This window comes from Alternaria hordeiaustralica (assembly GCF_023758085.1).
Source record: "Alternaria hordeiaustralica strain BMP 2776 chromosome Unknown scaffold_7, whole genome shotgun sequence".
In the NCBI taxonomy this organism is placed as follows: Eukaryota; Fungi; Ascomycota; class Dothideomycetes; order Pleosporales; family Pleosporaceae; genus Alternaria; species Alternaria hordeiaustralica.
Window position 1 is genome coordinate 401,865 of NW_026056779.1, and position 27,961 is coordinate 429,825.

The window sequence follows — 27,961 nt, forward strand, 5'->3', positions numbered from 1 at the left end:
CTCGTTACCCCTCGGAACGCAATAAACGCCAACCACCACGCGTGCCCCAAGGAATTACTCCAAGACAATTCCGCCATGTCGAGACGAGCCTCGCTGCTTCCTCGACGGCTTGGAGACGCCACGGCCATCGGAAACAGATGTAAAGCGCGCGCTGAGCAAGACACAGCCCCCACCATGACCAAGGCCTCGAATGATGCAACGTCATCCGGCCGCGGCTGCCGGCAGCACGCGTGAGGCCTCGTGCCCCTCATCGCGTTGCTGGGTCATATATCTTCCGTCGCTATCGATAAGTCGTCAAAGGCCGACGAAGCTGTGTCGGGTATTGAAGCAGCGCATCCCCTTCAATTCCAGCTCTTGTCTCGTCTCATCTTGCTCGAGATCAGGACAGTAGCTGCCAATCCTCTCCATCATCTAGGCCTTTTCACAAACCTGCAAAACTACAGTCAACATGGCGCCAGTAGAAGTACTCATGGTACGCTGCCCCTCACCACAGTCTAGCCGCAGCTCTGTGGCTCACTCACATCTGCGGCGCGTCGCATGTCAATGCTAATTGCACGCCAGGTCGGTACTGGAGAGTACACGACAGGATTTGTCGGAGGGGGCGCCTCCAAGTCGGACAAGAAGGTCGGTGTCGTAGGCCTGACGCTGTTCGACCTCCGAAGACGCGGCAAAGTGGGCAAGCTGTCCATGGTGGGCACATCGGGCGGCAAATTCCCCGCAATCCGTGAGTCGCACAGCATCTGGACGGTTTCACCATGTCCGGCATGCTGATATTTGCCAGGCGAGCATCTCCAGAAGAACATTTCCGAGGCATACAACAGCTTGGACGTGTCATTTGAGGAGTTCCCAAAGGAAGGCAAAACCGATCCGAATGCGTACAAGACAGCGATTGACGCGCTTCCAAAGGGCAGTGCCAGTGAGTTGCAATATACACCCGCTCAATTGCCTCCTCCGATTGACATTGCATAGTCACCATCTTCACACCTGACACCACTCACTACCCGATCGCTCTGTACGCCATCGAACGCGGAATCCACGTCCTCATCACGAAGCCCGCGGTAAAGCTCCTGGAACACCATCAGGCGCTTTTGGCAGCTGCGAAGAAACACAATGTCTTCGTTTACATTGAGCACCACAAGCGATACGATCCTGCGTATGCTGATGCGCGTTTCCGGGCGCAGAAGCTGGGCGATTTCAACTACTTCTACTCCTACATGAGCCAGCCAAAGTACATTCAACCCCTGCTGAATCGAAGACTCTATTTGCTAATACTTCGATCAGGAGCCAACTGGAGACGTTCAAGGCCTGGGCGGGTATCGATTCCGATATCTCCTACTACCTCAATTCTCACCACATCGACATCAACGAGTCCATGATCCCCGATTGGAAGCCAGTACGCGTCATGGCTAGTGCTGCAAAGGGCATTGCAACAGGACTGGGCTGCGATCCTGCTACCGAGGATACCATCACACTGCTCACCAACTGGGTGAAGAAGGATGACCCTAGCAAGGTCGGAACAGGTGTTTACACAGCTGGCTGGGCAGCGCCTCAAAAAGCCGGTGTACACTCGAATCAGTACTTCCACTACATGGCATCTACAGGAGAGATCCGCGTCAATCAGGCCAAGCGCGGTTACGACGTTACTGACGACGAGGGTGGTCTCCTCTGGTACAACCCGTGAGTTCAAACATCGCAAAGTCATCCATTTGCGTACTAACCACTTACAGATTTTACATGAAGTACGCTCCCGATGAGGAGGGCAACTTCGCAGGCCAGATCGGCTACGGATACATCTCTTTTGAGAAGTTCGTTGATGCCGTCAACAAGCTAAACGCAGGCGAGGTCACACTCGAACAGCTAGACGCGCGGCCACTCCCAACCCTGAAGAACACCATCGCGACGACCGCAATTCTCGAGGCAGGCAGAAGATCGCTAGATGAAAACCGGCCGATTGACATCATTGAGGAAAATGGTGTCTGGTCTTTGAAGTAGTCAAGTCGAGCAATCAAAAGCGAACGTGGCACCGCTCAGTGGGGCGCGCCTACCATGTACCTTTTCGTCAGAGTCTCGCTTTAACAAGCGTTGTATACCTTTAGCCTAAGTCGCACAAGCACTGTTTACTCATCATCCACTGATCCTAGCTTGACGTGATCGTCGCCTCCGCTATGGCGTGGTCCCACGTGGTTACTGACACGCCGTCAACAGGCTCCACCCCCATAACGCGAGGACAGACCCGTAGACAAGGTAAAACAGTCTCCACAAGGTGGCGTATGCACAAAACAAGGGCATTTTGAAAAGCGGGAGATGCTCGGGTGCTCTAGTCAGTTTCTGTGACGGGCTCGGGCGAACGTCCACCGAACGAAAAAGGCTAGGGTGATCCCGAGACCGAGACCGACACACCCACTCCGACTCCGACACTTTGTCTCCTGGGAACAGACTCCCCTTCCTTAGTGTAGCACAGGCCGACGGCTGGTAATCCTAGCTCAGATCCACGGAGGGCTTTTCATAGCTGTTTCGAACTTTAATTCAACGTCAAAAATGTGATCCTTAATCCAACGTCGTGGGTGCTAGCTGCCTTAAATGTTATGGCTGTCCTTTCTCCATATACTAACTACGCAGAGAGCATTCAGCAGAACCATTTGACTACTCCATCGCCATGTATCATCATTAGGTTTGTACACACTCAGTCACTCATTGACGTCTTGTCACTCACCCATTCTTTGTTTAGTGATCAAGGGGTTGTACAGCCACAAAGCTGATGACATCACAACAATACCAACAAAAGCCGTTTAGACAAAGGCTATATGCTCTTCAGCATACTCAAAGCCTTCTGATGTGTACCTCACGACCGTGGCTTCAGTGTCGTGCCTCAAGCTTACCTCTGTCGTTGAAGAGGGAAAGAAGGACTTTGCAATGGTGGACCAACGCAGACACCTTTTCCAAAAGATCCAGAGCTCATCTGAAGCGCTCGTAGCAAGCGAAAAAGACATACTGAATGATTTCTTAATTACGAAAGGTCTCTCCCAGATCGATCTGGACGAATCTATATCGACCGAGCGCATTCGCACACGACATACGCACACCACTCGGTCTGGCGCTCTTTTAACGAAGGATCGCAACGATAAGATAGATGAGGCATTTGAAAGTGCCCGCACAGTTCCTCATTTGCGCCGGCGATGGTCTGTCGACTTGTACCAAACGCCAGATGAGCAAGACTCACACTTGAGCAACGACGATGACGGAGCGGTAGACGATGCCGTGGAAAGAGATCATGTGCTTCAAAGACATAAGCTTAGTACCAGTGAGCTAGAACGCGACAAGCACATGGTATACCTCGAGACGGCAAGGGCTCAGCTTCACAACGAACACTTCGGCGAAATTGATCACATCGGAGTCTGGTTCTATGATGAAGTTCTGGACATTGGCCTCGATGCCATCTACCGTGTACTTGGATGCGAATATCACGACATCGCCATTCTCGGTACGCCTTTCGCTGCGGAATTGTACACGACTGGCCGCGACGAGACCGCGACTTTAGAAGCCGGGGAAGCGCTGCAGAAGACGATAGGAACAAACAAGTTCGTCATAATTCCCGTGAGTAATGGCTGGAAAAGGATACACGCTGGAGATTGTAGCGGCCATTTGCTCGGTACACATTGGACCTTGGTGATCATCGACTGTCACCAGCCGGTTATCCATGCACGACACTATGACTCCGATGGTATGTCGACCAATTTCGAAGCGGCTATGGTACTACTTCGTGGCTTCAGCAGAATCTATGCGGAAACGCGACCAGACTACAAGATTGATCAAGAGACGCTTGACACTAACCTCCACCGAGAAATGCGCTGCCCAAACCAAAAGCTCCACAACCAGTGCTACGCTGATGGCGGCGGTGCCTGTGGGCCTTTTGTATGGGCTTTCGCGAAAGATATGGTACAGTATATCATCGAATGTCATGAAGACGCTCACCGTCTGGGCCGACATGTTGACATTGACATCACCTTGCCCACTGGCTTTGCCCAACGTTGGTGTTGGGATTCGGGAGCGACGCGGAAAAGGATAAAGAACCTACTTGAACTGGAACGAAGATCGAGGGTTTGGCTTAATGGTACGCATGACTGGTGGGAAGCAGATGGGCAGCCCGGGTGGAAAGATTGGCTGGCGGCCAGGAGGGAAAGGATAACTGCGGATTATTTCTGGGATCCGTGGCATGGCCTTCAAGATCAAGATCCTAAGCAATCGTCATAGTTTGACATTTTATTAAGATTCTGAAGTTCACATCATGCTGTTCTCAACTTCCCCAATCACCAAGTAGCGGCTAAGTCATGACAGGTATCTTGAGAGATCTCGATATGTTTCGTGAGCATCCTTCTTTACATTATACATTCGTGAGATATCGAGAAGGTGACAAGGTTATGAGCCTACTATAACCGGCCGCCCAAACTGAGGCGCCAGCTCACTCTCCAGCCCCCATGGATCCCAAAAGGTCATCTCGTTCAATCCCTTTCTTTTCAGCCAAGATCTCCAACCTGCCATGCCGTCCCCCGGCGTGGAATTCCTCTTTCCCATACTATCCATCCACTCCGAAGTACGATTCAGCCACTCCCGGGTTCTCAGCTCTCTCAATACAAGATTCCATATCGCCCTACGCGACTTCGCTGAGTCCCAGTTTCTGCGGCGCTGGTACCCATCTGGTAAACAAGGGTCGACTTGACTAACATCGCGAAATTTGGGGTCTTCACGACAGTCGGCAATGTATTGCGTGATTTCCTTACTCATTTCCCACACAAAAGGGCCACAGGCGCCCAGGCCGTCTTCTTCGCCGCTGACATTCTCATGGCCTTGGTTGGGGCAGTGTGTGTCAATGTCAAACACAAACTCTTCCTCGTTGAAACGTCCCGGTCGGACATGATTGAGCATCGTTCTTACGCCAGTTAAGGTCATCAGGGCCGCCTTGTAAATGTTCGAGTCTTCGATTGCGTAGTGATGTAAAAGGCCAGCGGATTCGTGGTAGCTGGAGTCAAAGTAGCGGCCTTTGATGGTCGAAGAGCGACAGTCGACGAGGAGAAGAGACCAGTGATTGCCTGCAGTTGATTCATGGGGCGTAGACTCTGTGATGGGATTCGTCTTGGCCGCTTCATACTGACGTTCACGTTCCATGCCTGTCTCGTAAACGTCGTTGTACGCGTTACTGATCGGTACTAAGATGAAGTCTTTGTCCTTGCATTTCTCAATCAGCAGTCTATCGAACCATACTGCCTCCTGATTTTGAAGTTCCTGCGCTTTCCTCATACTGGTGTAGAGCTCGGCTCCCTGACTGACACGACAGATTGCAATCCCGTGTTTCTGGCAGTTGGCTGCTCGTTCCAGTATATCCAGAGATGTGTCTATGTGACTGTCGTGATACCAACCGTTGTCAGGGCCGAGAGTGAGAAAGTGGCGAAACTGAGATTCTACGATCGATGCGTTTGCGGTTTCAAGGACAGTATGGCTGGGCCTTGCGGAGGGTGTGTAGTCGCGATCAAAGACGTCTAGCCGCTGAATATCCGTGTAGGTATCCCGGCTAAAGGCTTCTGCTTCCCTGAACGCATCAGTGTCTTCAAAGACACTATCGTACTTGCGCGCTTCGTGATGCCCATCACTCTTGGTTGACGGCACATCTCCTCCCCCGGAATAGGCCGAGCAGTCAACCGACCAGCGGCGAGGATAGTTCTTTGATCTGATCTCAGATTTGCGGAGTGTACGTTTGTTGGTAACATCTTCAAGAGTTCGAGCGCAGTTGTCGATTGGGATGGCATGAGAGATAAGATTGTCGGTACCTCTGCTGCTGACACGATCAACCCCGGTAGTAATGTAAGAGGCTGCCTTGAAACGGGGGACATTTGTAATGTCGAGAGCATCGATGGATGTCGACGACAATAGTTGGGAGAATCCTATAGGCGGGAGACCATGCCGGGCAAGTGCTTCGTGGAGACTTTGCAGCGATTGGTGGCTAGCTTCCGTACTCATGGTGCGTGGTCTTGCGAGTCGTGGATGGCCAACGAGCGATATGAATCCCAGTGCATTCGAACTTGAGATTGGCTTTTCATGTGCAAGACGCATACGAAAAGTCATCAGATGATGTAGCTTGCCCTTGGCATTTCGAATGCAGGTAGGAGCCAGAGAGACATCAAAACAATGGAACATTGACAAAGCGTGAGATAAAGGATGCGGTGGTGAAAGAGAGGCAGACGGGACCAAGAGAGTGATACAAAGAACAATTATGCAGGCATCAGACACTTCACACAAGCAGAAAATAGAGCGAAGAGCTTCGTTAATGTTGATACGCAAATCGATCGCTAGCCACTCATCAGCATCGCTCGCTAGATGCTCCTTGATAACTATCACCAATGCAGACCCGAGAAGAAAGTAGAGCGACAGCAAGGAGAGCATGCACGTGCAATCTCCATTAACGAAATTAGTTCCCCGCCTCATAGCACCATGTAATGATGCTTGAGCTTGTTTTTCCTCGCCTGCGATCACAGCTTAACCAGCCTTTCCGGCCTCATCCAGCCTTGTCAGCATGCCCTGGACCTCCTTGACGAGAGCCTTGCGCTTAAGCCTAGCTTCTGGATCACCTTCCGTCTCGACACCATCTAGCTTGAAGATGATCTGGGTCAAGATAGTCTCACTCAGCTTCTTGTATTCGAATGTCCTCTTCGCTTTATCTTCTGGCGGGCTGGCCATGAATTGCACGCACATGGGTACGAACTCGGTGTGGAACTTGCTGGCGATGGCATCGAGTTTGCCGATTGGGGTTTGGGGCTCGGCGGGTTTGGCGGGGGGAGGAGTGGGACTTGGGCGCGGTGCCGCGCTGATATGCGAGGGGATAGGGAGGTATTCTGCGCCGGCCCCGCCAGTTGTGTAGCCAGGTGTTGAGGTGCCAGAGGCGTTTGCCGAAGAAGGACCCTTCTTCTTGCTCTTCCTGCCGCCGCGCTTGCGGGACTTCTTCTTGCCTGTGGTATTCGCGCCAGAGTCGACGTCATCTTCGTCGTCATCGTCGTCCTCTCCCTCGCTGTATGCGTGTTGTGGTGCGTCTTCTGATCCGGGTGCTAGGCCACCGACTGGGGTTTCGCCTACCGTGACCAAAATCTCACTACCGGTTCCGTCACCACGGAGGCCTTCCTCCCGTCCAGTCCGCTCGTCGTGCTTCAGATTTCTGCCCTTGTAGAACATGCGTATCCGCCTGTGGTCATCGACGCCCAGCTTCTTTGCTGCCGCTTGTCGAACTGTACCAATCTTCAGGTCTCCATCGCGTATGCTGTGCGCGGGGAAGTGTGTAGGGTAATGTGTGCGCCCGTTCTTGAAGATGAGAACGTCTGTTTCCCGTTCAGGGTTCTTGTCATCCCAGTCAACGATTTCGGGCGCTTGCGCTTGACCATTTCGTCGGAGGTCTTCGTTGGTGATGTAGGAGAAGTCAGAGTCGTTAACGACGCCGGCGTTTGGCGAGTTGCCTGGACGGCCGAATGGTGAGAAGCGTCCTCCCCAGTTTCCGCCAGTGCGCGAGAACCAGGACATGGTGACGATGACGGAGGCTAGTGCGATAGCAAGGGTGGTAAGGTAGGTAGGGTCGTCGAGGCGAGGATTCTTGAGGAAGTCGGCGACGTCGTTGAAGCTGCGGTTCTGTAGGGCGCGCAACAGTTTCGATAGCGCGTTCGTTTGTTGGTTTTCAGTGTCGCCTGACGAAGAAGTTGTCGTGGAGCTTAGTAGAGATCGAGAGTCGAGGAAGTTGAAGGATTTCTTCAATTCGTCGACCAGGTTGCTTAGCGACGCCACGGTGGTGGTGTGAGACTCGCCCTGCCAGTGTAGCAGGCCGTAAGCAGTCCGCGTATGCGAATGACGTAGTAAGCTGCCAGAAAAAGCCCTTGGTTGTGTAGTGGGGGGCGGCTGTAGGCGGTGTGAATCAATGTTGATCGGCCAAAAGTATGAGCGACTGGTACGGAAGCTCCGACCGCCCAGGTGCCGCATCGACCCACTTGACTGCACATGTCTCCCACCTACGAATAGTCACTGAACATTAGACTTCGCTGCAGCCACACTATGATATGTCGGCAAGTATATAGTTTCTAAGATAACGTATGCTTCTAGCTTGATAAAATCTTCAACATTTCTCTACAACACGCCACGACTCGTTGCCGCCCCTGCTGACGCAGTACACAACTCACACATCACTTGTTGGAAATTTGATGGTCATGCAATCGTTGATTCAGTATAATACACAAGCTAGGCTTGATCATGTGTACCGTTCTCGTAATGATCAGTGTCCATCGGACACGTAAGATCCAGAAACAAAAGGAAAGATTTTGAGGGTTATGCCTGGAGAACCGTTACGCCCCGATGCCAATTATGACGTGAGAAGAACAAAGATTTGACAAGAAGGAAGTATCGTAAGTCATGAGGCGATGCACAAGCATCGTGACAAGTACGCCAGCAAATGACTGAAGAGTGAACTGGGAACAAATGCCCGTCGAATCATGGATGATGCATGTTCGCTACAGCTTGTGACGAACACACCTCAGTAGCATCACATTCTCCGACCAAGACAAGCAAGCTTATGCCCTGCTTCGTTTAGGCGTAGCAAGGAAGGCGAGCCTTGACTTGCTGATAGCACCCGCACGTCCTGGGGTGTGGCGAGCTGGCTTGCTTGCGCTGGCAGGGGCCTTTGGAGCGGGTGCAGGTGTCCGCTTCATCTTCTTGTTGGAGCGCATGTCGTCGTCTTTGGGTCCATCGTTCTCCTTGTCGGATGTCTCCTGGAGAGTCTCCAACTTGCGCTTGGTGCCGTCGACAAGAGAAGATGCATCGCTCGGACGTACCATACGGATCGTGCCAGTCGATGCAGGGCCTAAGGAAATTAGTGAATCGTCGGTAAAGAAAGACAAGACGGGGACCTACCAAAGCTGACAGTGTTGCCGGACTCGAAGGAAAAGGAACGTGGATGATTGGGAGCTTCGCCACCGAATGTGAGGCGACGAGATGGAGAAGCGGTCAGAGTTTCGATCTCTTGAGAAAGATCCGGGCCAGTGTGTGCTCCTGAGCCGAGACTAGGATAGATCACAGCACCAGCAGGCACTTCACTGCCTGCCCTGAACTTCATCGGGGACGGTGATTTGCCCAGCTCGTCGTGCGATGCGCGCTCCAAAGTACTACTGCTGAAGTTGACTTGCTTCTTCACAGGAGCTGTAGCAGGAGCCAGGGACGGTGCTTTGTCGAGACTCATGGTCGGAGGTGACATGTGAGTACCTGCCGCGATTTTGCTAGGATCGTCTGAGAATTTGCGGTTTGGCGTGCGAAGAATTGACCGGACGCGCTGCAAGTTGCTGCTTGCCTGCTGATGTTAGTAGATACTTGGAAAAGCGCCCATAGATAGACATACCTTGCGCATGCTCTCGCGTGCATTGTCCCTCAAAGTCTGCAGATGGCCAATGTTGCTAGGAGGAGAGAAGGTATGACGGGCAGAGGACGACTCGAAGCTACGATTGACAGATGGCGAAGCTCCCAGGTTGTTCGTGGAGGGCGACTTTCCTAGAGTTGGAATCATCGATGTCGTCTTCAGAGTCTTGACGCTCTGTGAACGGGCCATAGACGACTTTGTAGGCGTCATCAATCGCGCAGCTAGACGAGGAAGTGCAGTCTGAGATGTCTTCTTGCGGGCCGGAGTAGCAGCTGCGCGGGCTGGGACATCGGGCACCTTTTCGCGAGACGCAGGGCGGGTGGTGGCAGCATCGTCAGTTTCGGTGCGCTTGACACGCTTAGCTACCGGGTTACGGTCGCCGTCGCCGTCGCGGGAGGCCGGTCGTCCATCGCGTGTAGGAGGAGCCATGCGAGCTGGTGGCTGGGAGCGTGGCAGAGCAGATCCGGTGAGGTCCATCTTGGATTGAGTGCGCTTCAACGGGGTTGGGGGAATCTTGCTTCCAGATCCTGCGAGGTCCATCCTCGACTGTGTGCGCTTGAGACCACCAGCGGCACTCGAGCTCGGCTCCGCCAAATCCGCTTTCGACTGTGTACGCTTGAGTTTGTTTGTCTCCGGGTTCGCGAGCTCTGGTTTCGAGGGCGACTTCTTGAGCGACTGGCCTACGACGGGCTTGAATCGTGTCGGGTCGGCGCGGAAAGCTGACGCGTGGTTCGCAATGGAGTCCATGTTCTTGAACTGCTTCATATGTACGTCGCTGAAGCGAGCCATCTTGCCCTTGGCTTCGGCCATCTTGCGCTGGGGAGACACGTCGACCTTGGAGGACCACTCGCTCGTGCCTATATGAAAATAGCGATTAGAAAAAGCAAAACAGGTTGAGTTGACTATCACTTTAACGTACCGAACAGAGCACGGCTACCACCACCCGGAGTGCCTGCGATCCCAGCGTCTTTCAGGATGTTGCGCGAGCTTGGACTCAACGTGGCTTCGTCTTGTTTCGAGAAAGGCGACTTGCAGCGGAAGCGGAAGTTAGGCGATGACCCAACATTGGCCATCGAAGAGGCAGCTACAGGAGTCTTCGAGGGCGTTGCCTGACCCGCCAGGCCGGTCGCTTTGGATGGCGCGGTACCCAGTGACTGAAAACCGAGCCAGCGCGCCTCATCTAGGATCTTTGCTGTGCTCGCGTGGTGATGCGCTGGATGCATCTCCTGTCCTGCCGGCTTGATCGGAGTGCGATCTTTGGGTGTTTGGCTCTTGGCATCATCAATGAGCGACTTGGTTGATTTGCTCTTATGAGGTGTGGGTGTCGCGGCCACTTGCGGTAACTTTGACTGGGCCTTGGGGCCTGCAGAGGCGTTCGAGGGCGTCTTCCGCGCCATACCAGGCTCTGGCAATTCTGGAAGGTCTGGAAGGCCCAAGTTGGGCGACGAGGCAGTGTGCCAACTATCTTCGGAGGGCGTAGTCTCGCGCTACAACAGACGCATCAGTAAATGTAAACAAACGGTGGAAAAGCAATGTGTGCGTACCTTGAGCAGACGAGCTGATCGACGCGCCATCTTGTCAAGAAATGTTCAAGAAGGATCAGCTACTAGGTTGCAACACGAAGGGAGCGGAGATTGGGACTGGCCTGTGGGTGGGGAGGGACGGGGAAGATATCGGCTAGAGCATGGATAAACAAAGCGCACGGGCCTTAACGTCCCGAACAGGAAACGACGTCATGAGGAACCACGAGATGTGAGGGCACGTGGGAGACTGCAGACTACATTGAGATATAAACATGAGAAGTGAGTAAGCCAGCCTTAATGTAGGCTCTAGGATGTTCAGGTTTCTGCACGGCTCCTAGGTTGACGTGCTGCAGTGAGGCACAACTGGCGCACAAGACAGAGCTTCGTTGTTTCGCGATGGAATGTTTTCCACGTTAATGTCAAAATCACCCTGCACTGACTTCGCGCATGTTCTACCGGATACTAGTCCACAGCTCACCAGCTCTTCTGCGTTTCCTTCCCAAGCAGTGCGCCAGGCGGTTTCGCCAAGCCAGCCTCAACACTTCTCTCCACTTCGTTCCTCAGCCCCTCAATTCTCTTTTCTTCATCTTGGACCTGTCGCTTCGTTTGTTCCTCACTTTTCCATACAAAGTTGCCAGCACCACCTCTCCCACTTCTCGCAACAGGAAGTTCCTGGCCTTCTGGATGCCACGGCGTGCTAACTTGTGGCTTCGATGATGTGGGAATAGCAGTTGCGTCAGCAGCCTGAGTAAAGGTGCCCTCTTTCTGGAGCTCAGTGGGCTGGTACCAGTTGCCGGCACCACCACGACCCATGTGTGCGTAGTCTTGCGACGCATTGGAGGGCTGCACTTGTGGAGGGTCGCGTGAAGGTTGCGCAGCGGCAGTGGTGGAAGAGCGGTTGGCTTCGACGTCCTGCATTCACAGTCAGCATACTTGGGAACCGGGAGTATAGAGAATGCACCGTCATTGTTGACTCACCTCGGCAACCTTCTTACTTTGCTCCTGCGCCGCGTAGTAATTGCCTGCACCGCCGCGTCCGTACGCCATCGTGATCGGATGCTCACAGTATTGGCTTATAGCCTCGATTTGGAGTTTGCTGTATTGCGCGTAGGTGCACAGGAGCTATCAATGTTAAACCAGAGAGATGATAAACCCGGAAGATGGATGGAGAGGTTGGGCGTTGCTACATGCACATTTGGTACGCGGCTCCGAGTGGGTCATGCGAACCCATATCAATCCGCGCCCAATGTTCTGGATTGATAGGAACGTGGGGAACGGCTTGTCTAAACGACGATCTACTAGATTCAGTGTGGGGTCGGAATTGGTCATAAGCTTGGCAAATTGATAACGCGGGCTGCCAAGCAGATGCCACCGTCTTGAAAGACGACTTGGGTATGATGATCTTCTACACATGCTTCAAGGTCTGCATATTAGTTGCGCGACGACTGCTCAAATGTCAGTCAATCACATACATGTCATGTAATCCTCGAGTTGAAACTTTGAATAATCGTGATATTCGCACACTGCTACTAACAAGTGGAAAGCTGAACATGCTGCCGGAGGGCCTATTCCCTAAAGGCAGCCGTGAAAGAACATAACAAGACATCGCTTTACCGATCGAAACAGTTATTGGCCATCGTCCCTGATGAATGCCACCAAGCCTGGTTAACTCCTTGACGCCATCATTCCCTTCTGAACTCCATAAAGCATCTTGAACCCGCCCAAGAAGAGAAACACTACTCTCGACCCTCTTGTACAGCGCGCAGTACGGGGTAGAGGTTGTGTGCATCGTCGTCGCTCATGCGGCGCTCGAGATCGTGCTTGACGTCTTCCTCATCGTCAGAGAAGTCATGCGACTCGAGTCTGTCTTTGAGGTACGCCCTGAGCCTCTCAATGACTCGGATGTTCTCAACCCAAGATTGCTGAGACTGGTCGCCTTGTTCTGTATTGTTTGACGACGCAATGCTTGGTGAGCGAAGAGCAGGGTCAACCTTGGGCGAGTGGATAGCCAACTGGTTAACGTCATGGTGAAGACTGTTTTGCTCAGAATCCCGGCGATCCTTGGGCGACGCACCGTCGCTTGACATATCCATGGAGTCGTGCTCTGATCGGTCCGGAGCGGCTTTCTGGAGGAGGTTACCAGAGAAGCGGCGACGGCCATCAGAATCAAACGCGGGTGCAAGTCCAGAAGATGGTGCAGCAGCTGACATGTCTGACATCGCGCTGACAGATGGTAGAGTAGGGTACATGCTACCAATCGAACTCCTTGATGTGGGAGAAACACCGTTGTTAGAGTGCTGCGCACCGGGAGAGTGCTGAGATCCATATGATAGCACGCTGGATGCTGGTGTCAAAGCAGGGGTCTCGGCGCTGGTGGATCCGATGGCAGTGGCGTGAGACGACTGGGAGTGGCTAGACGAAAGGCCAGGTGGCGAGTTGCTGGAGCGGTAGCCAACGCCGGTAGGAACGTAGTGTCCGGGGTGGGCCACACCAGCAGCCGCAGCGTGGTTGGGGTTCTCATAGACGGTGCTTTGCAGTTGCTCCAAGAACTGGTCAATGTTCAAGAGATCGCTCTTGGTCCTGAGGTTGGGAAGCGGCAGAGAGTAGGGGTGGTGCATGGGTGGGTGCTGTGCTTGAGCAACCATTGAGCCGCCGTGGCCATACTCAGACATGCCCTGGCCCTGGTAGCCGCCTCCACCGCCACCAAGGACGGGAAGCTGAACACCTTGGAGACCCATGAGCCGTTGGCCGACATCGTAGTAGGTGGTTGGGTCAATGGCGCGACGCTTGGCGTCTCCGAAGAACTCGTTGAGCGCATCATACGCGGCGCGCTTCCTGATTTCGTAGTCGTTGTTGAGCTGTTGCGATTGGTTCACAGCATAGTAGACAGGACCATAGGCGGAGTTCTGGGGTGGGCCTCCGTAGAATCCGGCTGGGGCACCACCTGGGTGTTGCTGGCCGTAACCTCCGTTGGGGCCAAGGGCACCATCAGGATATTGGTATCCACTCGCTGTGGCAGCAAGCGCCTGCAAGTCAGCAACAACTGCAAGTTCTGTTAGATAATGATCGAAGTTGAGAGGTATACATTTGAGTCGAGGTTGAGATCGACCAAGTCATGTGAGGAGTACTTACGCTTGCCGTTTTGGCCCGGGTAGCCTTGGGCGCCGTGGGGACCGCCTCGGTTGGGCTCTGGGGAGCGGAGTAGCACGGAATCGTCGGCGTGCGTCTTTACGTGCTTCTTCAGATCCTGAGGACGTTTGAACGCCTTACCGCAGAAATCGCACTTATGCGGCTTCAACGGAACGTGCACGCGAATGTGGGAAGTGATGTGGTCGCGCTTGACCGTGGTGGTGCGGCAGTTACCCCACTGGCAGGTCAAATTCAGGTTGTTGGTGCTCTTGCGACCAACATGGCGCTCACAGACGTGGTCCTGCACGCAAGTCAGCGAGCTGCAAAGACGAGTAATGACAGTGTTCTACGCGTCGCGGCGCGGTATGCAGCCGTCGCTAAGCACACTTGGCGAAGAACTTACATAGAGCTGCTCAGCAGAAGGAAGACGGTCGCCGCAGTTCTGCCACTGGCAGGTAAGCTGGTCGCCCGAGCCTGCAGAGACTGAGGCGGGAGTGGGAGCATTCTGCTGGATGGGGGTGCCCTGGGGCTGCTGTTGAGGAGTCGTGGCCGCTGCGGGCACTGTATTCTGAACCTCGCTCATCGTCTTGGCGAAGGTGCTGGCAGTTACCAACAATGATGAGGATGAAATGTGGGTGAGAGAGTCAAAACCGCGCAGAGCGATGACAGTTATCGCAAAGTTAAGCTACGGTAAGGAAGGGGCAGTCTAGGGTCGTGGAGCAAAGTCAGAGGAGAGGGCGCCCAGAGGTTCTCGGGGGCAGTTGGCAGCTTTTACCAGCGGAACGGAGCGGGCGAAGATTCGCCCAGAGAAAGAGAAACTGGCGCGGCCCATGAGCGAGGCACTGCCGGGCTAGGCCAGGGCAGGCATGGTCCGTGTAGGGTGGGCGCAGACGTCCTGTGATTCGGCCTTGCCTGCTCAGCCGCCCCACTCTCGTGCTCACTGGCGCCTTGGCTCTCATCTTGGCCGAACGCGATGGCTTCGCCGACATCCGTCACTCGCAAATGACCACATGCGACCCAGATTCACGTACGCGCTCCCTGTTTTCGCGGGGTATCTGGTCGGCGCATCCAGAGACACCACGCACAAGCAGGGCCATGGGCGTTGTTGTGCGCGCCGGTGGGTGCCTTGCCGCACGCTCGACCCCTCACACAGAAGCGACACAACCGAAACAGCAATCAAAATGCGGAATTCTTGGTGCCCTTGGCTTATGAGCAGCAGCGGGAAGTATTGGCATCCAATCTACTCCAGTTTTCGCTGCGATCCCATGCTCCTGTCACGCCATCCCATCATCACTGGTGGCGACAGCTGTGGCTGGTTGGCTGGCTATACCACATACCTTGAATTACCTGGATTACAGAGCCGCCCGACTGCCCATCGGATGCCTTGTTGACGTCCCGGCTCGGGCGAATGGCCTGTCGCACTCGCATTCTATGCAGTGGGCCATCGATGCTTGCCAAATGCCCCTCATCTCAACGAGATGTTTACGGCACACCAGATCATGTACACGCCTGTAGAATCATTCAAGATGATCTCGATCTTCGGCGCAAATGTCAATATACCAGCCTGTCAACCTTGTAGTCGCGCCGGCCGTATGTAGATGAACTCTGTCGCAACCACCTCCCCTTGACATTCCCTGAGCATATAGTACACTTCCAACACGTTGAGGCCCTCGAACAGGTCCCCTGAATGGCTCCGGGTTTCCATGTCTCAAACGGTCGCCAGCTTTGGGCGGGATGTCCACGCATCCACGTTTCCACTCTTGGCTCTTCGCCAAGTGCCCAGCAAGTAGGCCAAGAATTGAGCGATTATCACATTGAGGCTATGCACGCTTACGAGGCAGGAGGTATGGCCTTGCGGAGCAATCACACCTACCGCGTGCATAGTTCGCTCGTAGTAAGTCGCACCGGTCCCAGGAGGCTGACCAGAGCAGCCTTGCGGTATTTTACGTTCTATTAGCGGCTCACACATTGCTTCTCTCTAAACATAGCCGGATTTCGATCTCCGTACTTCAGGGGCATGACAGCCATCGCGCGAACTGCGAACGCCTGCATGGCTTGTATCATGTCTTAGCATACCAATTCTAAGTTCGGCAGATCTTGCATGAGACGTTGCTGCATCGAACTCACGAGGTGCATCTGGAACGAAACAGGAACTGCATACGTCTACGTTCTTCGACGTAACTTTTACTTGATTGAATCCGAACAAGGAAAGCTGGGTTGTTCATGCATCTCAGTACTCTCGGTGATACGTCGAGACCGGGCCTTCTTCGTTTCTAATGAACCAGCGCATCTAACCACATACACATCACCGCCTCGAAGGACTTAGTTCCGATCTCTCTGTAACATCTTGCATCTACCAAGCAGGAGACGCGTGTACACACATCAAGTATGATGCATGCAATCAGTTACCTGTAACACCTTGCCTGCGCAGTCAGAATGCGCGTCGCAATTGACGAACCAGCAAGCCACAGCACCGCCACACGTGTCTCCTATCTGCACCATGACGGACGCCACGCCTCTGCGCCGTCATCCAAGATCAGCGGAGGGCCTTGGAAGATAGGAGACAGGTCTTAGCACCCATCAGGCTTTGTGCCTGTCTGCCGATGCATCCGCGTTCTCGTCCCGCACGAACACCAAGAGTACGGCAGAGCGGAATCCTTGATTCTCAGTTGCCAAGCCCCAACAGGTACTTCCTCCTCCACAACTATCTTCTTTATCAGCAGTCCATCGATGATCGCGTTGGGACTAGATTTCCAGATTGTCTTAACGCTGTCTTACAACCCGCCAAACCAATGCAGATAACATCCACATGCAATCAAAACTCAATAAAAATACATGACTTTTTCCTAGCTTTTACCATATGTCGAGGCTCATCTTTTTCGCATCAGCTCAAGCTATACAAACATGGAACTTGCTACTGATACGCAAGGGTTAATGAAGATATATTTGTTGAGAATCCACGTGGCATGCTGCGCATTCCTTGCAGCGCCCAGGCAAAATTCTACTTGTTAAAGACATGTAAGGATGCGGCGTGTGACTTGGAAACCGCAGTATTCCGCAAGACAGAACACTGCTACAACGATGAGTCCAGAATGCACACTTTCTCAAACTCTAGGCCCGATGTCTCCCAGCTCATCCCCTCTTCGCTGCCGCCTCCTTCAACATATCCGCAATAGCATAATACGCCGGCTTCCTCTCCAGATTCTCATCCCACAAGCAAGCATTCCCATTACCCGGGAAAGACTCCGGCACCCAACTAACCGGATCCCAAAAGTCCCAAACGGTGACTCCAACACAGCTCTCCTCATCAACACACGCACGCACGGAGTCCGCATAGATGGCCGCCTGCGCAGCCGTCTTGTTCGCATTATCAGGCAGCCCGATCCGAACATCCAACTCCGTCAACGCCGTCTCCAGACCCAACGCAGAGAATAGCTGCTGCGAAGCCCGAACATCGTTATAAGTTGGCGCTCTGCCTACGGTGAAATGCGCCTGTAGTCCTACACCATCAATAGGCACATCAGCGCGTTGATACTCGCTGATCATGCGTGCAACAGCCAGACTCTTGTTGTTCACCCTCTCAATCCCGTAGTCGTTGTAGTATAGTTTCGTGCCTGGACTCGTGTACTTTCTTGCAAGGCGGAACGTATGTTCAATGTACTCTGGGCCGATAACATCGAGCCATATGGACTTGCGCAGTGTGCCGTCGTCCTCGAAGGCTTCGTTCACGACGTCCCAGGCGTAGCAGTCGTTCCAGTAGTAGTCTGCGACCGTTTTGATGTGTGTTTCCAGGACGGAGAGGAGGCTAGTTTTGGTCCAATTGCCGTTGTTCACCCAGTCGGGGAGTTGCTGGTGCCAGAGGAAGGTGTGGCAGCGCCGCATTTGGTGTGCATCTTTGCTCGGGTCAACGATCTCGTCGCCGAGCGTCCAGTTAAAGACGTTGCGTTGGGGTTCTGTGTGTATCCATTTCTGGCCGTTGGATGGGGTGACTTGGTTGAATTCGGAGCGGTTGAAGGCTATCGAGGTGTACTCGTCATTATCGAGGACGACGTTGTCGATGGCCGTGCCGAAGTATTTCAGTCCAGCTTTCTTCGCGAGATCGCCGAGACCTGGAGCAGGTTTGGGATGAGAACCCTGTTTGGGGTGTGCATATATGGGGGCCGGTGTTGGGGAGGCGAGCACAAGCGGAAGGAGCAGCTGAAAAACGGAGGACTTCATCTTCGTGGTGATGGTGAGACTATAGTTGGAAGGCGTAGCATATATTATATGGAAGTGAAGCGCATATCACATCTTCTTCGGGTATTCCCCGCATTCGAGATTGCCATATGGCTCTATACAGCTCAGCATGCGGTCCGATTCCGAGACGGCCTGTAGAGACCCGGGCTTGGTATCGTTAATGCTCGTATACCATTGTACCCATTGAAGATTTTCCAGGCGCTGCTGTAGCCAGACTTCGTCTGCAGAACTTTATGTAACGTCTGAAGTTAACGTTGTACTGAGATATGATGGAGTTGCCACGAACATGAGAGTATTAACATTATGAGAGGCGACCTGGCTGTCTGGATCATGATGCGATTAACCGCGGGATCTCGTGGTGTTCATTCCGAGCTTGGTATGCCATTGGGTTGGACCCTGACACGGCCTGTGCGCATTTGGGGAAGAACCAGTCGACGCCAATTGGTGGAGTCATATTAGTACAGGCCGTCGTAAAAATCGCGGCCTTCGATTAGCAGGCTCGGCACTGCAAGGTACGCGGAATGTTGAGATCAGGCTAAATGGAAGTTCGTTGGTCACGGCTGGATTCTCCGGCAGACTTTTCGCAGTGTCTGGAGTTGAAATGTTCGTATTGTCTCGTGTTATCATTTCCCTGGACTACCATAGTCTTACGCGGCGGTACGCTTAGGCGCTCAGCGTTGTAGTTTTCCAACTCCATTGAAAACACCGGCCTCCTCTAATTCTTTCTCAGATATCTTTGGCATGGGGCTGACGGCATCTGCACGTTTGAGTGCACTTTCGATGCTGCCCCAGAAGTCATTAAGATTAACGCCTCTAGGTATACGACAGCCACCTTCTCCGTCTGGTAGCTTGGTAACCTTTGTTCTACCGAGTTCACCAACTTTTGACTTGTCTGTCGAGTGAAGGCCTTCCGTGACTATATCCACTTGGAAGCGTTCGCCACCTTTGTCGTCGAATATGCTAGGATTGTAGGCTGCCGCTACAGCAAGAGGATCGTGTAACGGCGGTCCTTCGGTTATGGAGAACACTTCGGCGTACGTGCCAGCGAAGAAGGACATGATCTGGGTGAACAAGGCCCGCATAGCTGAGGGTGTGTAGTCACTCTTCGAGACTGACTGATCCCATATCTCTTCTCCATATAGCTGTGTTTGGCGGACTTTCTTCGTACCGAGGACTTGATGCGTCAGGTCGAGAGGGATCAGCGTCGTCTTTGATTTGAGAACGGGATGCGAGAAGATGAAGTGAGATGCTTCGGGGTCACACTGTTGTTGTCAGCATTCTCTAGGCATGCGAAGGATCGATATCTTTACATATATCTGTGCGAGTTGTTAGCCTTGTCGAACCACACCATGCACGTAGATGGCAGCATACGTTGAACTCAGCATAAGGCGTCCAATTGCCAAATCGTTCACCTTCTCCTTCAACTGTACCCATTGGCGCATCCGTGAAGCCGCCACCGACCGCACCTCCCATTATACTGAGGCCTTTGAGATGAGCCGCTAGATCTGTGTACTTCTGGAATAGCAGACCAATGTTGGTCAATGTGCCCGTAGAGACCAGCCAAGCTGTATTCGGGGGTGTAGCGATGAGCGCTCGGTACATGGCTTCGAGGTGGTCGACATCGGTAGCTGCTGGTTCGACGGGCTTGGGAAGCAGCGTCACGCCGTCTAGGCCAGACTCGCCTGTTCGTGTCAGCGCGTACTCATGAGGACTGGATGGGGTCGCGTTACCATGGATATCAGCGGCGTGTACAGCATCGCGTATGATTGGCTTCGCAGCGCCCGAGTAGACCTTCACGTCGCGCCTTCCGATCGCCTCGAGGATTGCCCTGGTGTTGTACGTCGTTTGGTCGAGCGCAGCATTGCCGTGGACGGTGCTCACACCAAGCAGCTCGACTTTCGGGTCGTGTGCGCAGAGAAGGAGGGCGTAGGCATCCTGAGGTGGTGATGAGTAGCGTGTGGGGGAGAGCTTATCGGAGACTCACATCATGCCCAGTATCCTTCCTTGGTCAGCACTACAGACAAGGAAAGCGCGAACGGATACACACGCAGTCGAGCCAGATCGGAGTCTTGGAAGGAAGTTTGGTCATGGTGTTGTATGCGTCTACCAGTTGTGTGTCTATATAGATGCAGCTTCAACTGCAGATACGTACCACATGCACTGTATGCACATGCAGGGTTGCAGGCGGGATGCCTGGTGGGGTTGCTGCACCGCTACTGGCTGAGGACCCAGGAACGCGCATCTCTATTTACGCCCATTCTCGTCGATGCTCGACTCTCATGCTAAAGACTGTGTTCACCAACGCGTCGAACAAGCGAGCGACGGCAGAAGGAACGTGTTAAGCTCGTGCTTTGAGCACGTTTCGATTGGCTGGCATCACTGGCGCCGTCAGCCCTGCATCAGCAAAGTCCGAATCCAAGTCTTGCACCGTTACAAGCACACGTATACAACACAACTCCTCAACATCACCCTCCAACACTTGGCCTTGTTTTCTTCGGTCGTTACGCTCTCGTTCTACAATCTGTGCTGCAGGCAAACCTTTCTGATCCTCTTGATGAGGTCTTGTACGCTGTGAAGCTTAGCTACTGCAAGGGTTATTCTTATCCGCGATACGCAGCATTGATAGTCCAGAAGGGGCTTCGAAATGGACCTCTTTCGGCGTCATAAAGGCCACCATGAGGTCAAGACAGATCAATACTGGGCACTTGGGTACTACTTTGAAAGCCTGAACGACGAGCAGAAACATCAACGCCGGGAGTATCTGGAATGGTACGGATTCGTCGCACAATGGTCCGTCCTGGTCATATTTGCGCTCTTTCAGATTGGCTTCGCCTTTTCGTGGGTGATGAAAACCGGGTTGAAGATTGATCAGCCCAAATCACCGTCATTCACCAAACGGCCAAAGGACAGGCTCGGATGGCTGCGAAGCATACAGACCGGATGTAGCAGGATGAGCTGGTGGATGCGAAAGGATGTCATCAGGGGCTGGAACTGGGGCACAAGAGGAGAATGGATCGGAGCCAGCGTCTGGACAGTGTGGTTGCTGTATCTTTGCATTGCTCACACCGGGAACGGTATGGATTTAAGATCTCCGACGTTCGCGTCTCCTACTGACAATATATAGACTATCTCCATCTCACCAAGCGTTTCGGACAAGTTGGCGCGTCGCAGCTACCAGTTCACTACTTACTGGCAGTGCGAGCACCATGGAGTCCTGTGCAATGGCTGACACGGCTTTCCCACGAGCAAATCAAGGCCTCGCATCAGGTCCTGGGACGCATCACATTCCTGCTTTTCCTAATGCATACGGCCCTGTATTTGAACTTCTTTGTTCTATCAGGGTTTTTAGCAAAGCGCATTAAGGACTGGGACGTCATTTGGGGCCTTGTGAGCATCATCCTCTTCACCACCATCTCCACGACTGCCCTCGGATTCATACGCCGCAAGAACTATCGAGTGTTCTACATCTCTCATATCGCTATTGCAAATTTCATCGTCGTGCCCTTGTATCTGCACGTATCTCATATCCGCATCTACGTGTATGAGATTCTTGCGGTAGAGGCATTACATGTCATTTCCCGAGCTGTATGTCTGAAGATGTACCAAGGTACTCTCAGACTTCTGCCAGGCACCAATCTCGTCCAGGTCCGCATCCCGCTGCCGGCAGAAAGCGCTGCGCTTACTTGGAAGCCTGGCCAGCACGTGTACCTTAGCAGACCGCATATCCGAGGGAAAGCTCCTACGTGGTACGACCAATGGCTTATGACGAACAAGACGAACCCGTTCACGGTTGCTTCTCTCCCGTCAAAAGACAAGGAACTACTCCTCATTGCAAGAACGCTCAACGGCAACACCAAGTATCTGGGAGAACTGGCACGCTCTTTGTCCCAAGGGGGAAGCAATGTGCCCATGCTACCTACAGCTGGCGGTGACATTCCAATCCTGCCATTCTCCCTCGAAGGGCCATACGGAGCCTCCAACCGACTACCTGATTTATCAGACTTTGACAAAGTACTTTTGGTGGCTGGCGGGGTTGGTGCAACGTTCATCATGCCCATCTATCGCAGCATCATCGACTTGCACGACCCCACACCTGCAGGTACCCAGATCCGGTGCATTTGGGCGGTTCAGAAGCTGGCTGAAACGCAGTGGGCGTTCCCTGCAAGTTCCGCACCGAACGACGAGCACGAAGATGACGCAACGGCCGATGCGAACGAGAATGGTTTACTACAAGGCCCGCAAAATGTCGAGGTCTACGTTACACGACCTTCGGGACCCAACCTGCAAGTCGACGCGAGCGCGGCTGGCGTGTTCGCTATTGATGACGACGAGGACGGGGAGGGGATTGAGATGCAAGAGAACGAGCAGCTGCTGAGCATGGAGGAGCAGATGGAGAAGCCGCGAAAGGGGATGCTTGTCAGAAGCGGAAGGCCGGATCTGAGTAACGTTGTCGATGAGGTGTTTAGCAAGGGTGTGAAAACGGCGGTAATCTGCTGCGGGCCGAAGAGGCTGACGGACGATCTCAAGAGAAGCGTCGAGGTTTGGGTTAAGAAGGGACACGACGTGTTTTGGTACGACGAGACGTTCGGCTGGTGATGGACAAGTTTATAGCAGGCGCATTTAAGAGATCTGAGCTGCTCATCAGCCTTGCTCCTGCCGTCAACCCGGCAATTGGGTATTGACAGTGGGTCGCATCGGTCAAGCCTCTTCCCGCAACCCGGGATCTCCAATTCACACCACAACCTTCTCGTTTGAAGGTTTGGACGTTCGATGAATACCTCGGGCTAGCCGTTAGATCGAATTCTAAACCGCTGACCGCCTCTGGACCACGCCCGATCTCCATGACGGCGGACTGTGGGCCGTTGCCGGAGGCTATCTTGTCAGGAACGGGAAAGGCGCAGGGAGACGGAAGCTTGTCAAGACAGTTGTGCACTGTTCAGGCTGTGTGCATAACAGGGAAACAATCAAACTGGGTTCATGGGTGCCTGCGAGTGTTTATCCGGCGCGTGGTGTGAAGGTGTTTGGGAGTCGGCGATGGAGACGTCGTCAAACAGCAAAAAGACTCTGCATGTCTAGAATCGCGAACTACATGCAGGTACTCAGTGCTTTTTGCATGCGCGTGTAGCAAGGCCGTCCGCGTTTAAGGAGTTGGACCCATGATGTAGCCATTCCTCTTTGGCCGCGGCGCAGATTAGACGAGGCCCGAGCGGGCTGCAGCCAAGGGCGAATCACCATCTTCCCCAGCAAGGCTCGCAACGCTCCCAAATCCTCTTCTCAAGGGCTCCTGCATCCCGTCGCGACTCTCTCACGAATCATTGTCACTGCCGTGGCTGGACTCATCGTGCGCGGCGGCGTTTCCGATCGCTAATATTTGCTTGTCTCTCGTTGTAATTCTCCTTCACTTCCCTTCTGATCGCACGCGCCAGCACCACACCCTCACCAGACAGGGAAGTTGCTTGCACGCGCATGCAAACCACCCCTCACAACTTCCGACCAGCGTCCCCACACCGACGTCTTGCCTCCTTCTCGCCCATGGCATTGTTTTTATAGCTACAGCGTTATAATAGGGACCTTGCTACCGTGAGGCTACTTGTACACCGCAGTCTGCCAGCGGCCGCGGTCTCTGCCCGGCATCGCCCCTTCTCCGCCCTCGACACTCCTGGTTGCGTCGTCACCCGACGTCGACTGTCTCGTACGCCTACGCCGCTGTTGTCTACCGCCTCATAGTCTCCGGCACGTCATCGGTTGGTCCCCAGCCACCTCGCAGCCCCGTCCATGGCTACTTTCGCGTCATCCCGCCATACGCCAGCTTCACTCCAGCAACTCACGCCCCCCAGTAGTTCCCACGGCGCAGGAGGATCGTGGGACTTTGCCGTGCCTGTGAACGATTCGGTACGTACCAAGTTTAGTCTCTGTAAAGCTGCGTCATCTGGGTCCGGCACGACTCCGCTGGGACACTAGGTGCACTACTGCGGCCCTCCCCATGGCGCATCTGACCGCCAAGTTCGCCCACTCACAGTGCAATTTCAAGGCCTGCCTACAGTGATGTCAATGTGCGAGTAGTAGCGTGCTGACCATTGTGCAGAGACAGTCATACGACCAGGAGCCCTACATGTCTGAATACGGTGCTCCCGCCCACGGTTCCCGACAGCCCCTCACTTCGCAAGCCAACGGATTCGTCAAGCCCGTACGCTCGCCCACGTGGGACTCACAGGACCAGAACCGCTCACAGTTGGTCCCTGACCGCATGAACGAACTGCACAAGAAGAAAAGTGGAGACATGATTGCCAGCAACATCGACCAGGACAGTGTGTTGGAGTACTACAAGAGCCACACCACCAACAACAAAAAGGGCCCCGTTTCCGTCAAGGGAAAGCCCAAGAAGAAGACGACCAAGCCCGGTGCAACAGAGCCCGAGTATGACGCAAACCACTGGATACACCGAGATAAGCTTAAGGAGATTGAGACTCGGGAACTAGAGGAGGCAGGCTTCAGGGTGGGACGGTCGAGCAGGTCGAACAGCCGCTCGCAAAGCGCCACGCGACGTGCGCGAGACCGCACAAACTCTGCATCCACGGACCACACGCAGAACGGCGAAGAGCGAACCGAGCCCCGCAAACGCATATCCACGATACCAGCTGAGGATGAGGATGCGACGGAAGAATATCATGCCTGGAGCCCAGGGGCCGACGGCACAACCGAGTTCCAACCATCTCAGCGAACAAACCACACTGTGAGGCCTAGTACGTCTCGCATTCCACTGCCCAAGACGAGCGGTATACCTGTGCCTGCTTCAATGGCAGAACGTGATGCGCCGCTGCCAAGGTCTAGAGGCAACAGTGGAAACTGGAACGGCGACGCGATCGCTACCATGGGTGCACGCGTACGGAGTGGCAGTGTAGGCAGCCAAGCATTGCTCGACGATGTCGACGATGGCCGGCAGACGACGCCTCCGTACGGTAGCCACAGGCGCAATACCTCTACCGGAAGCTGGAGTCCGCCTAAATCGCCCCAGAAGTCGCCTATGAAAGCCAAGACGCCTGGCAAAACGAACGCTACTGGAGCACGCAAAGCCAGTGCCCAGAAGACACAGCCTAGGTCCCGGGTAACATCCAACAACTCGCCTCCAAACCGTCCACGTACCAGTGGCGGGTCTACCACAACTAGGCCTACCACCAGCCACCGACCAGAAGGCGAGGCTCCATGGATAGCGTCCATGTACAAGCCCGACCCGCGTCTGCCTCCAGACCAGCAGATTATCCCCACCCATGCCAAGCGGATGCAGCAAGAACAATGGGAGAACCAAGGGAGGGTTGGATCCATGTACGACAAAGACTTCCGGTTGTTGAACGACGACGACATGGGGGATAAGCGGCTCTCACAACTCGCCAACCTTGACCCCATCGCCATCGAGAAGGCCCGGGAGGCTGAGACCTGGCCACTTCCTAGCCCGACAAAGCCGGACTCACCCGCATCGCTTGAGAAGGTTGACACAAACACCGCCAAATCCCCGGTCAACGAAGGCGGCTACAGCCTGACACCGAAAATACCTCAAGGTGCCGAGCGTGCTCCTTCGCCAAAGCTGGCCCCTCCTATCGCCCCGGCCGAGCCAAAGCCTGAGGTGACTCGCGTGCCGGAGCCGAAGGAGGAGCTCAAGGAGAAGAAGGGCTGCTGCTGCATCGTCATGTAGCTTTCATTGCTTTATATACCCATTTCATTCCTTACTTACACCAACTGCGTTCAAAGACAGGTTTCCTTCATTGTACGGCGTTATTGGAGCACAGTCTTTGAATTGGTGGCTACATTCCTCTCTACATTCAACTCGTTACACGCCTGGGCTGATAGCGTTCAGCGATCATTCTCGTGTTACTACTTGCTATCTTTCTAAACCCTCCGTACAGTCTGTGCGTCTGGCGTTTGTATTCTTTCATCTGACTTGGGATACTTTTACATCCATGAGCATATCCGATCGGCCGACCGCCCGTATTTCCTTAGTTTATCGTATACAGAGATGGGACATCCATGTCCATGGCTAGCAATGGCCTCAGTAGGAGGATGAGATATGTTTGGAGGAGACATGGCTACGGCAGGTCCAAGCAGCAGCGATGGAACTGTGTCGTGGTGGTAGAATGTACAGACATACAATGATATCACTTGTTCGAAACTGTGAATATGCTCAACATCTTTTCGTGAATTATCATCTCGGCAGGAGAGTGACGTAGCCTCGCTTCTGATGTGGATGAGGGAACGCTTTGTGGTAAGTTGAACGCCTACAAAGGCCATTTGCTCATTAGCCTTCATTGTACCTAAGTGAAGGGAGTGCACCTTCTGTAATGTACCTAATTTCGAGAATCACTCCTTTGTAGACAGGAAGCAACATGACTTTCACCATCTTCTGGTGCTGCTGGTGCTGGTTAGCTTGTCCGTGCGCTAGCATCTCTTCAGGCTAGCGTCTCCACAGAGTGCGAAATTCGAGCCGCCGCAGAACTTCGAACTTCTTTATCACCACAACCAACTCTCTTCGAGGAAAGTCGACAGATAGAAATCATCAATCATGGTATGTGGAATTTTGTCCCAGCTGTGATCCGAGCTGTCCGCGGCGCAATGAGAATGGCACAGCGCTCAGCACCGCAACCCCGCGCTTCACACTTCCAGAACATTACTGACGTCGCCAACAGTCGGACGGAGAAGACGATACCAAATCCCAAGTCAGCGCGGCCGCCGAGGTCGAGGTTTCTGCCGATGCATCCGGTGGCAAGGGCCAGATGAGCGTCCTTGAGGCTCTCAAGGGCGTCCTCAAGCTCTCCCTCATCCACGACGGACTTGCCCGTGGTCTGCGCGAGGCCTCCAAGGCCCTCGACCGTCGTGAGGCGCACATGTGCGTTCTCAACGAGGCCTGCGAGGAGGAGGCATACAAGAAGCTCGTCGTTGCCCTGTGCTCCGAGCACAAGATCCCCCTCATCAAGGTTCCCGATGGCAAGCAGCTTGGCGAGTGGGCCGGTCTCTGTACGTTTTATCCCGTGGTGGAGTGCTGAAGATTGCAAAACTTTGCGCGCGACACCATCCACTGTCAATATTGAACAAACTCTAACAACCTCAACAGGCCAGATCGACCGTGAGGGTAACCCCCGCAAGGTCGTCAACTGCTCTTGCGTCGTCGTCAAGGACTGGGGTGAGGAGTCCCAGGAGCGCAGCATCCTCCTCAACTACTTCCAGACCGAGCAGTAAACGTGCCTCACCGCGAGCATGATGCCCATCAACAGATGACTTGTCTCGCACAATCCACCTTCCGCTGCATCGATTCGGTCGCACGTCGGCATGATACGGAGTTTGGGAGGGATGGAAGGGCGGATATAGGGTTCACGATGTGATGGGTTGCATGGATTTAGACAGGTCATCAGGCCATGATACCAAATGAGAAAGGATTGAATGAACGTTAAACTTGCAATAGCTTGCCGAAATGCTACGTGAACGTGCTGCCGTCGATACGAGGCGGTTTGAAGCGGGATGATCATGCAGAGATCGAGGTTTCGCATTTTGACCGGTGTGAGACTACATCGATACCATTTTTGAACAACTTCTTTGTGTGCAGTTACATCTAAAAGCATGAGACTGCCAAACACTTCTCACCACTTTTTCA

General features: G+C 53.7%; 11 protein-coding genes across 11 annotated transcripts; 4 read left to right on the forward strand and 7 right to left on the reverse strand.

The window, feature by feature from the left end:
* Positions 1-448: 448 nt before the first annotated feature.
* Positions 449-1,992, forward strand: J4E84_004566 (uncharacterized protein; the record flags this gene model as incomplete). Its single annotated transcript, XM_049387169.1, has 6 exons — positions 449-472; positions 562-724; positions 782-916; positions 970-1,228; positions 1,282-1,677; positions 1,728-1,992. 6 exons carry the CDS (start codon positions 449-451, stop codon positions 1,990-1,992), a joined length of 1,242 nt encoding a protein of 413 aa, XP_049244942.1.
* Positions 1,993-4,416: 2,424 nt separating this feature from the next.
* J4E84_004567 (uncharacterized protein) lies at positions 4,417-6,012 on the reverse strand (the record flags this gene model as incomplete). The annotated part of the gene is made up of 1 exon (XM_049387170.1): positions 4,417-6,012. The coding sequence occupies one exon, from the start codon at positions 6,010-6,012 to the stop codon at positions 4,417-4,419; it is 1,596 nt and encodes a 531-aa protein (XP_049244943.1).
* Positions 6,013-6,528: 516 nt separating this feature from the next.
* On the reverse strand, positions 6,529-8,236 carry J4E84_004568 (uncharacterized protein; the record flags this gene model as incomplete). The annotated part of the gene is made up of 2 exons (XM_049387171.1): positions 6,529-7,891; positions 8,208-8,236. 2 exons carry the CDS (start codon positions 8,234-8,236, stop codon positions 6,529-6,531), a joined length of 1,392 nt encoding a protein of 463 aa, XP_049244944.1.
* A 358-nt stretch (positions 8,237-8,594) lies between these two features.
* J4E84_004569 (uncharacterized protein) lies at positions 8,595-11,007 on the reverse strand (the record flags this gene model as incomplete). Its single annotated transcript, XM_049387172.1, has 5 exons — positions 8,595-8,884; positions 8,935-9,367; positions 9,416-10,290; positions 10,353-10,920; positions 10,978-11,007. The coding sequence occupies 5 exons, from the start codon at positions 11,005-11,007 to the stop codon at positions 8,595-8,597; spliced, it is 2,196 nt and encodes a 731-aa protein (XP_049244945.1).
* A 423-nt stretch (positions 11,008-11,430) lies between these two features.
* On the reverse strand, positions 11,431-12,003 carry J4E84_004570 (uncharacterized protein; the record flags this gene model as incomplete). Its single annotated transcript, XM_049387173.1, has 2 exons — positions 11,431-11,868; positions 11,935-12,003. 2 exons carry the CDS (start codon positions 12,001-12,003, stop codon positions 11,431-11,433), a joined length of 507 nt encoding a protein of 168 aa, XP_049244946.1.
* A 689-nt stretch (positions 12,004-12,692) lies between these two features.
* On the reverse strand, positions 12,693-14,668 carry J4E84_004571 (uncharacterized protein; the record flags this gene model as incomplete). The annotated part of the gene is made up of 3 exons (XM_049387174.1): positions 12,693-13,999; positions 14,089-14,386; positions 14,489-14,668. 3 exons carry the CDS (start codon positions 14,666-14,668, stop codon positions 12,693-12,695), a joined length of 1,785 nt encoding a protein of 594 aa, XP_049244947.1.
* A 2,549-nt stretch (positions 14,669-17,217) lies between these two features.
* Positions 17,218-18,303, reverse strand: J4E84_004572 (uncharacterized protein; the record flags this gene model as incomplete). Its single annotated transcript, XM_049387175.1, has 1 exon — positions 17,218-18,303. One exon carries the CDS (start codon positions 18,301-18,303, stop codon positions 17,218-17,220), a length of 1,086 nt encoding a protein of 361 aa, XP_049244948.1.
* A 689-nt stretch (positions 18,304-18,992) lies between these two features.
* Positions 18,993-20,410, reverse strand: J4E84_004573 (uncharacterized protein; the record flags this gene model as incomplete). The annotated part of the gene is made up of 4 exons (XM_049387176.1): positions 18,993-19,583; positions 19,693-20,003; positions 20,052-20,256; positions 20,369-20,410. 4 exons carry the CDS (start codon positions 20,408-20,410, stop codon positions 18,993-18,995), a joined length of 1,149 nt encoding a protein of 382 aa, XP_049244949.1.
* Positions 20,411-20,965: 555 nt separating this feature from the next.
* Positions 20,966-22,917, forward strand: J4E84_004574 (uncharacterized protein; the record flags this gene model as incomplete). Its single annotated transcript, XM_049387177.1, has 2 exons — positions 20,966-21,395; positions 21,446-22,917. 2 exons carry the CDS (start codon positions 20,966-20,968, stop codon positions 22,915-22,917), a joined length of 1,902 nt encoding a protein of 633 aa, XP_049244950.1.
* A 1,179-nt stretch (positions 22,918-24,096) lies between these two features.
* Positions 24,097-26,011, forward strand: J4E84_004575 (uncharacterized protein; the record flags this gene model as incomplete). The annotated part of the gene is made up of 2 exons (XM_049387178.1): positions 24,097-24,213; positions 24,407-26,011. The coding sequence occupies 2 exons, from the start codon at positions 24,097-24,099 to the stop codon at positions 26,009-26,011; spliced, it is 1,722 nt and encodes a 573-aa protein (XP_049244951.1).
* An 864-nt stretch (positions 26,012-26,875) lies between these two features.
* RPS12 (40S ribosomal protein S12) lies at positions 26,876-27,549 on the forward strand (the record flags this gene model as incomplete). Its single annotated transcript, XM_049387179.1, has 3 exons — positions 26,876-26,878; positions 27,000-27,327; positions 27,425-27,549. The coding sequence occupies 3 exons, from the start codon at positions 26,876-26,878 to the stop codon at positions 27,547-27,549; spliced, it is 456 nt and encodes a 151-aa protein (XP_049244952.1).
* Positions 27,550-27,961: the final 412 nt, after the last annotated feature.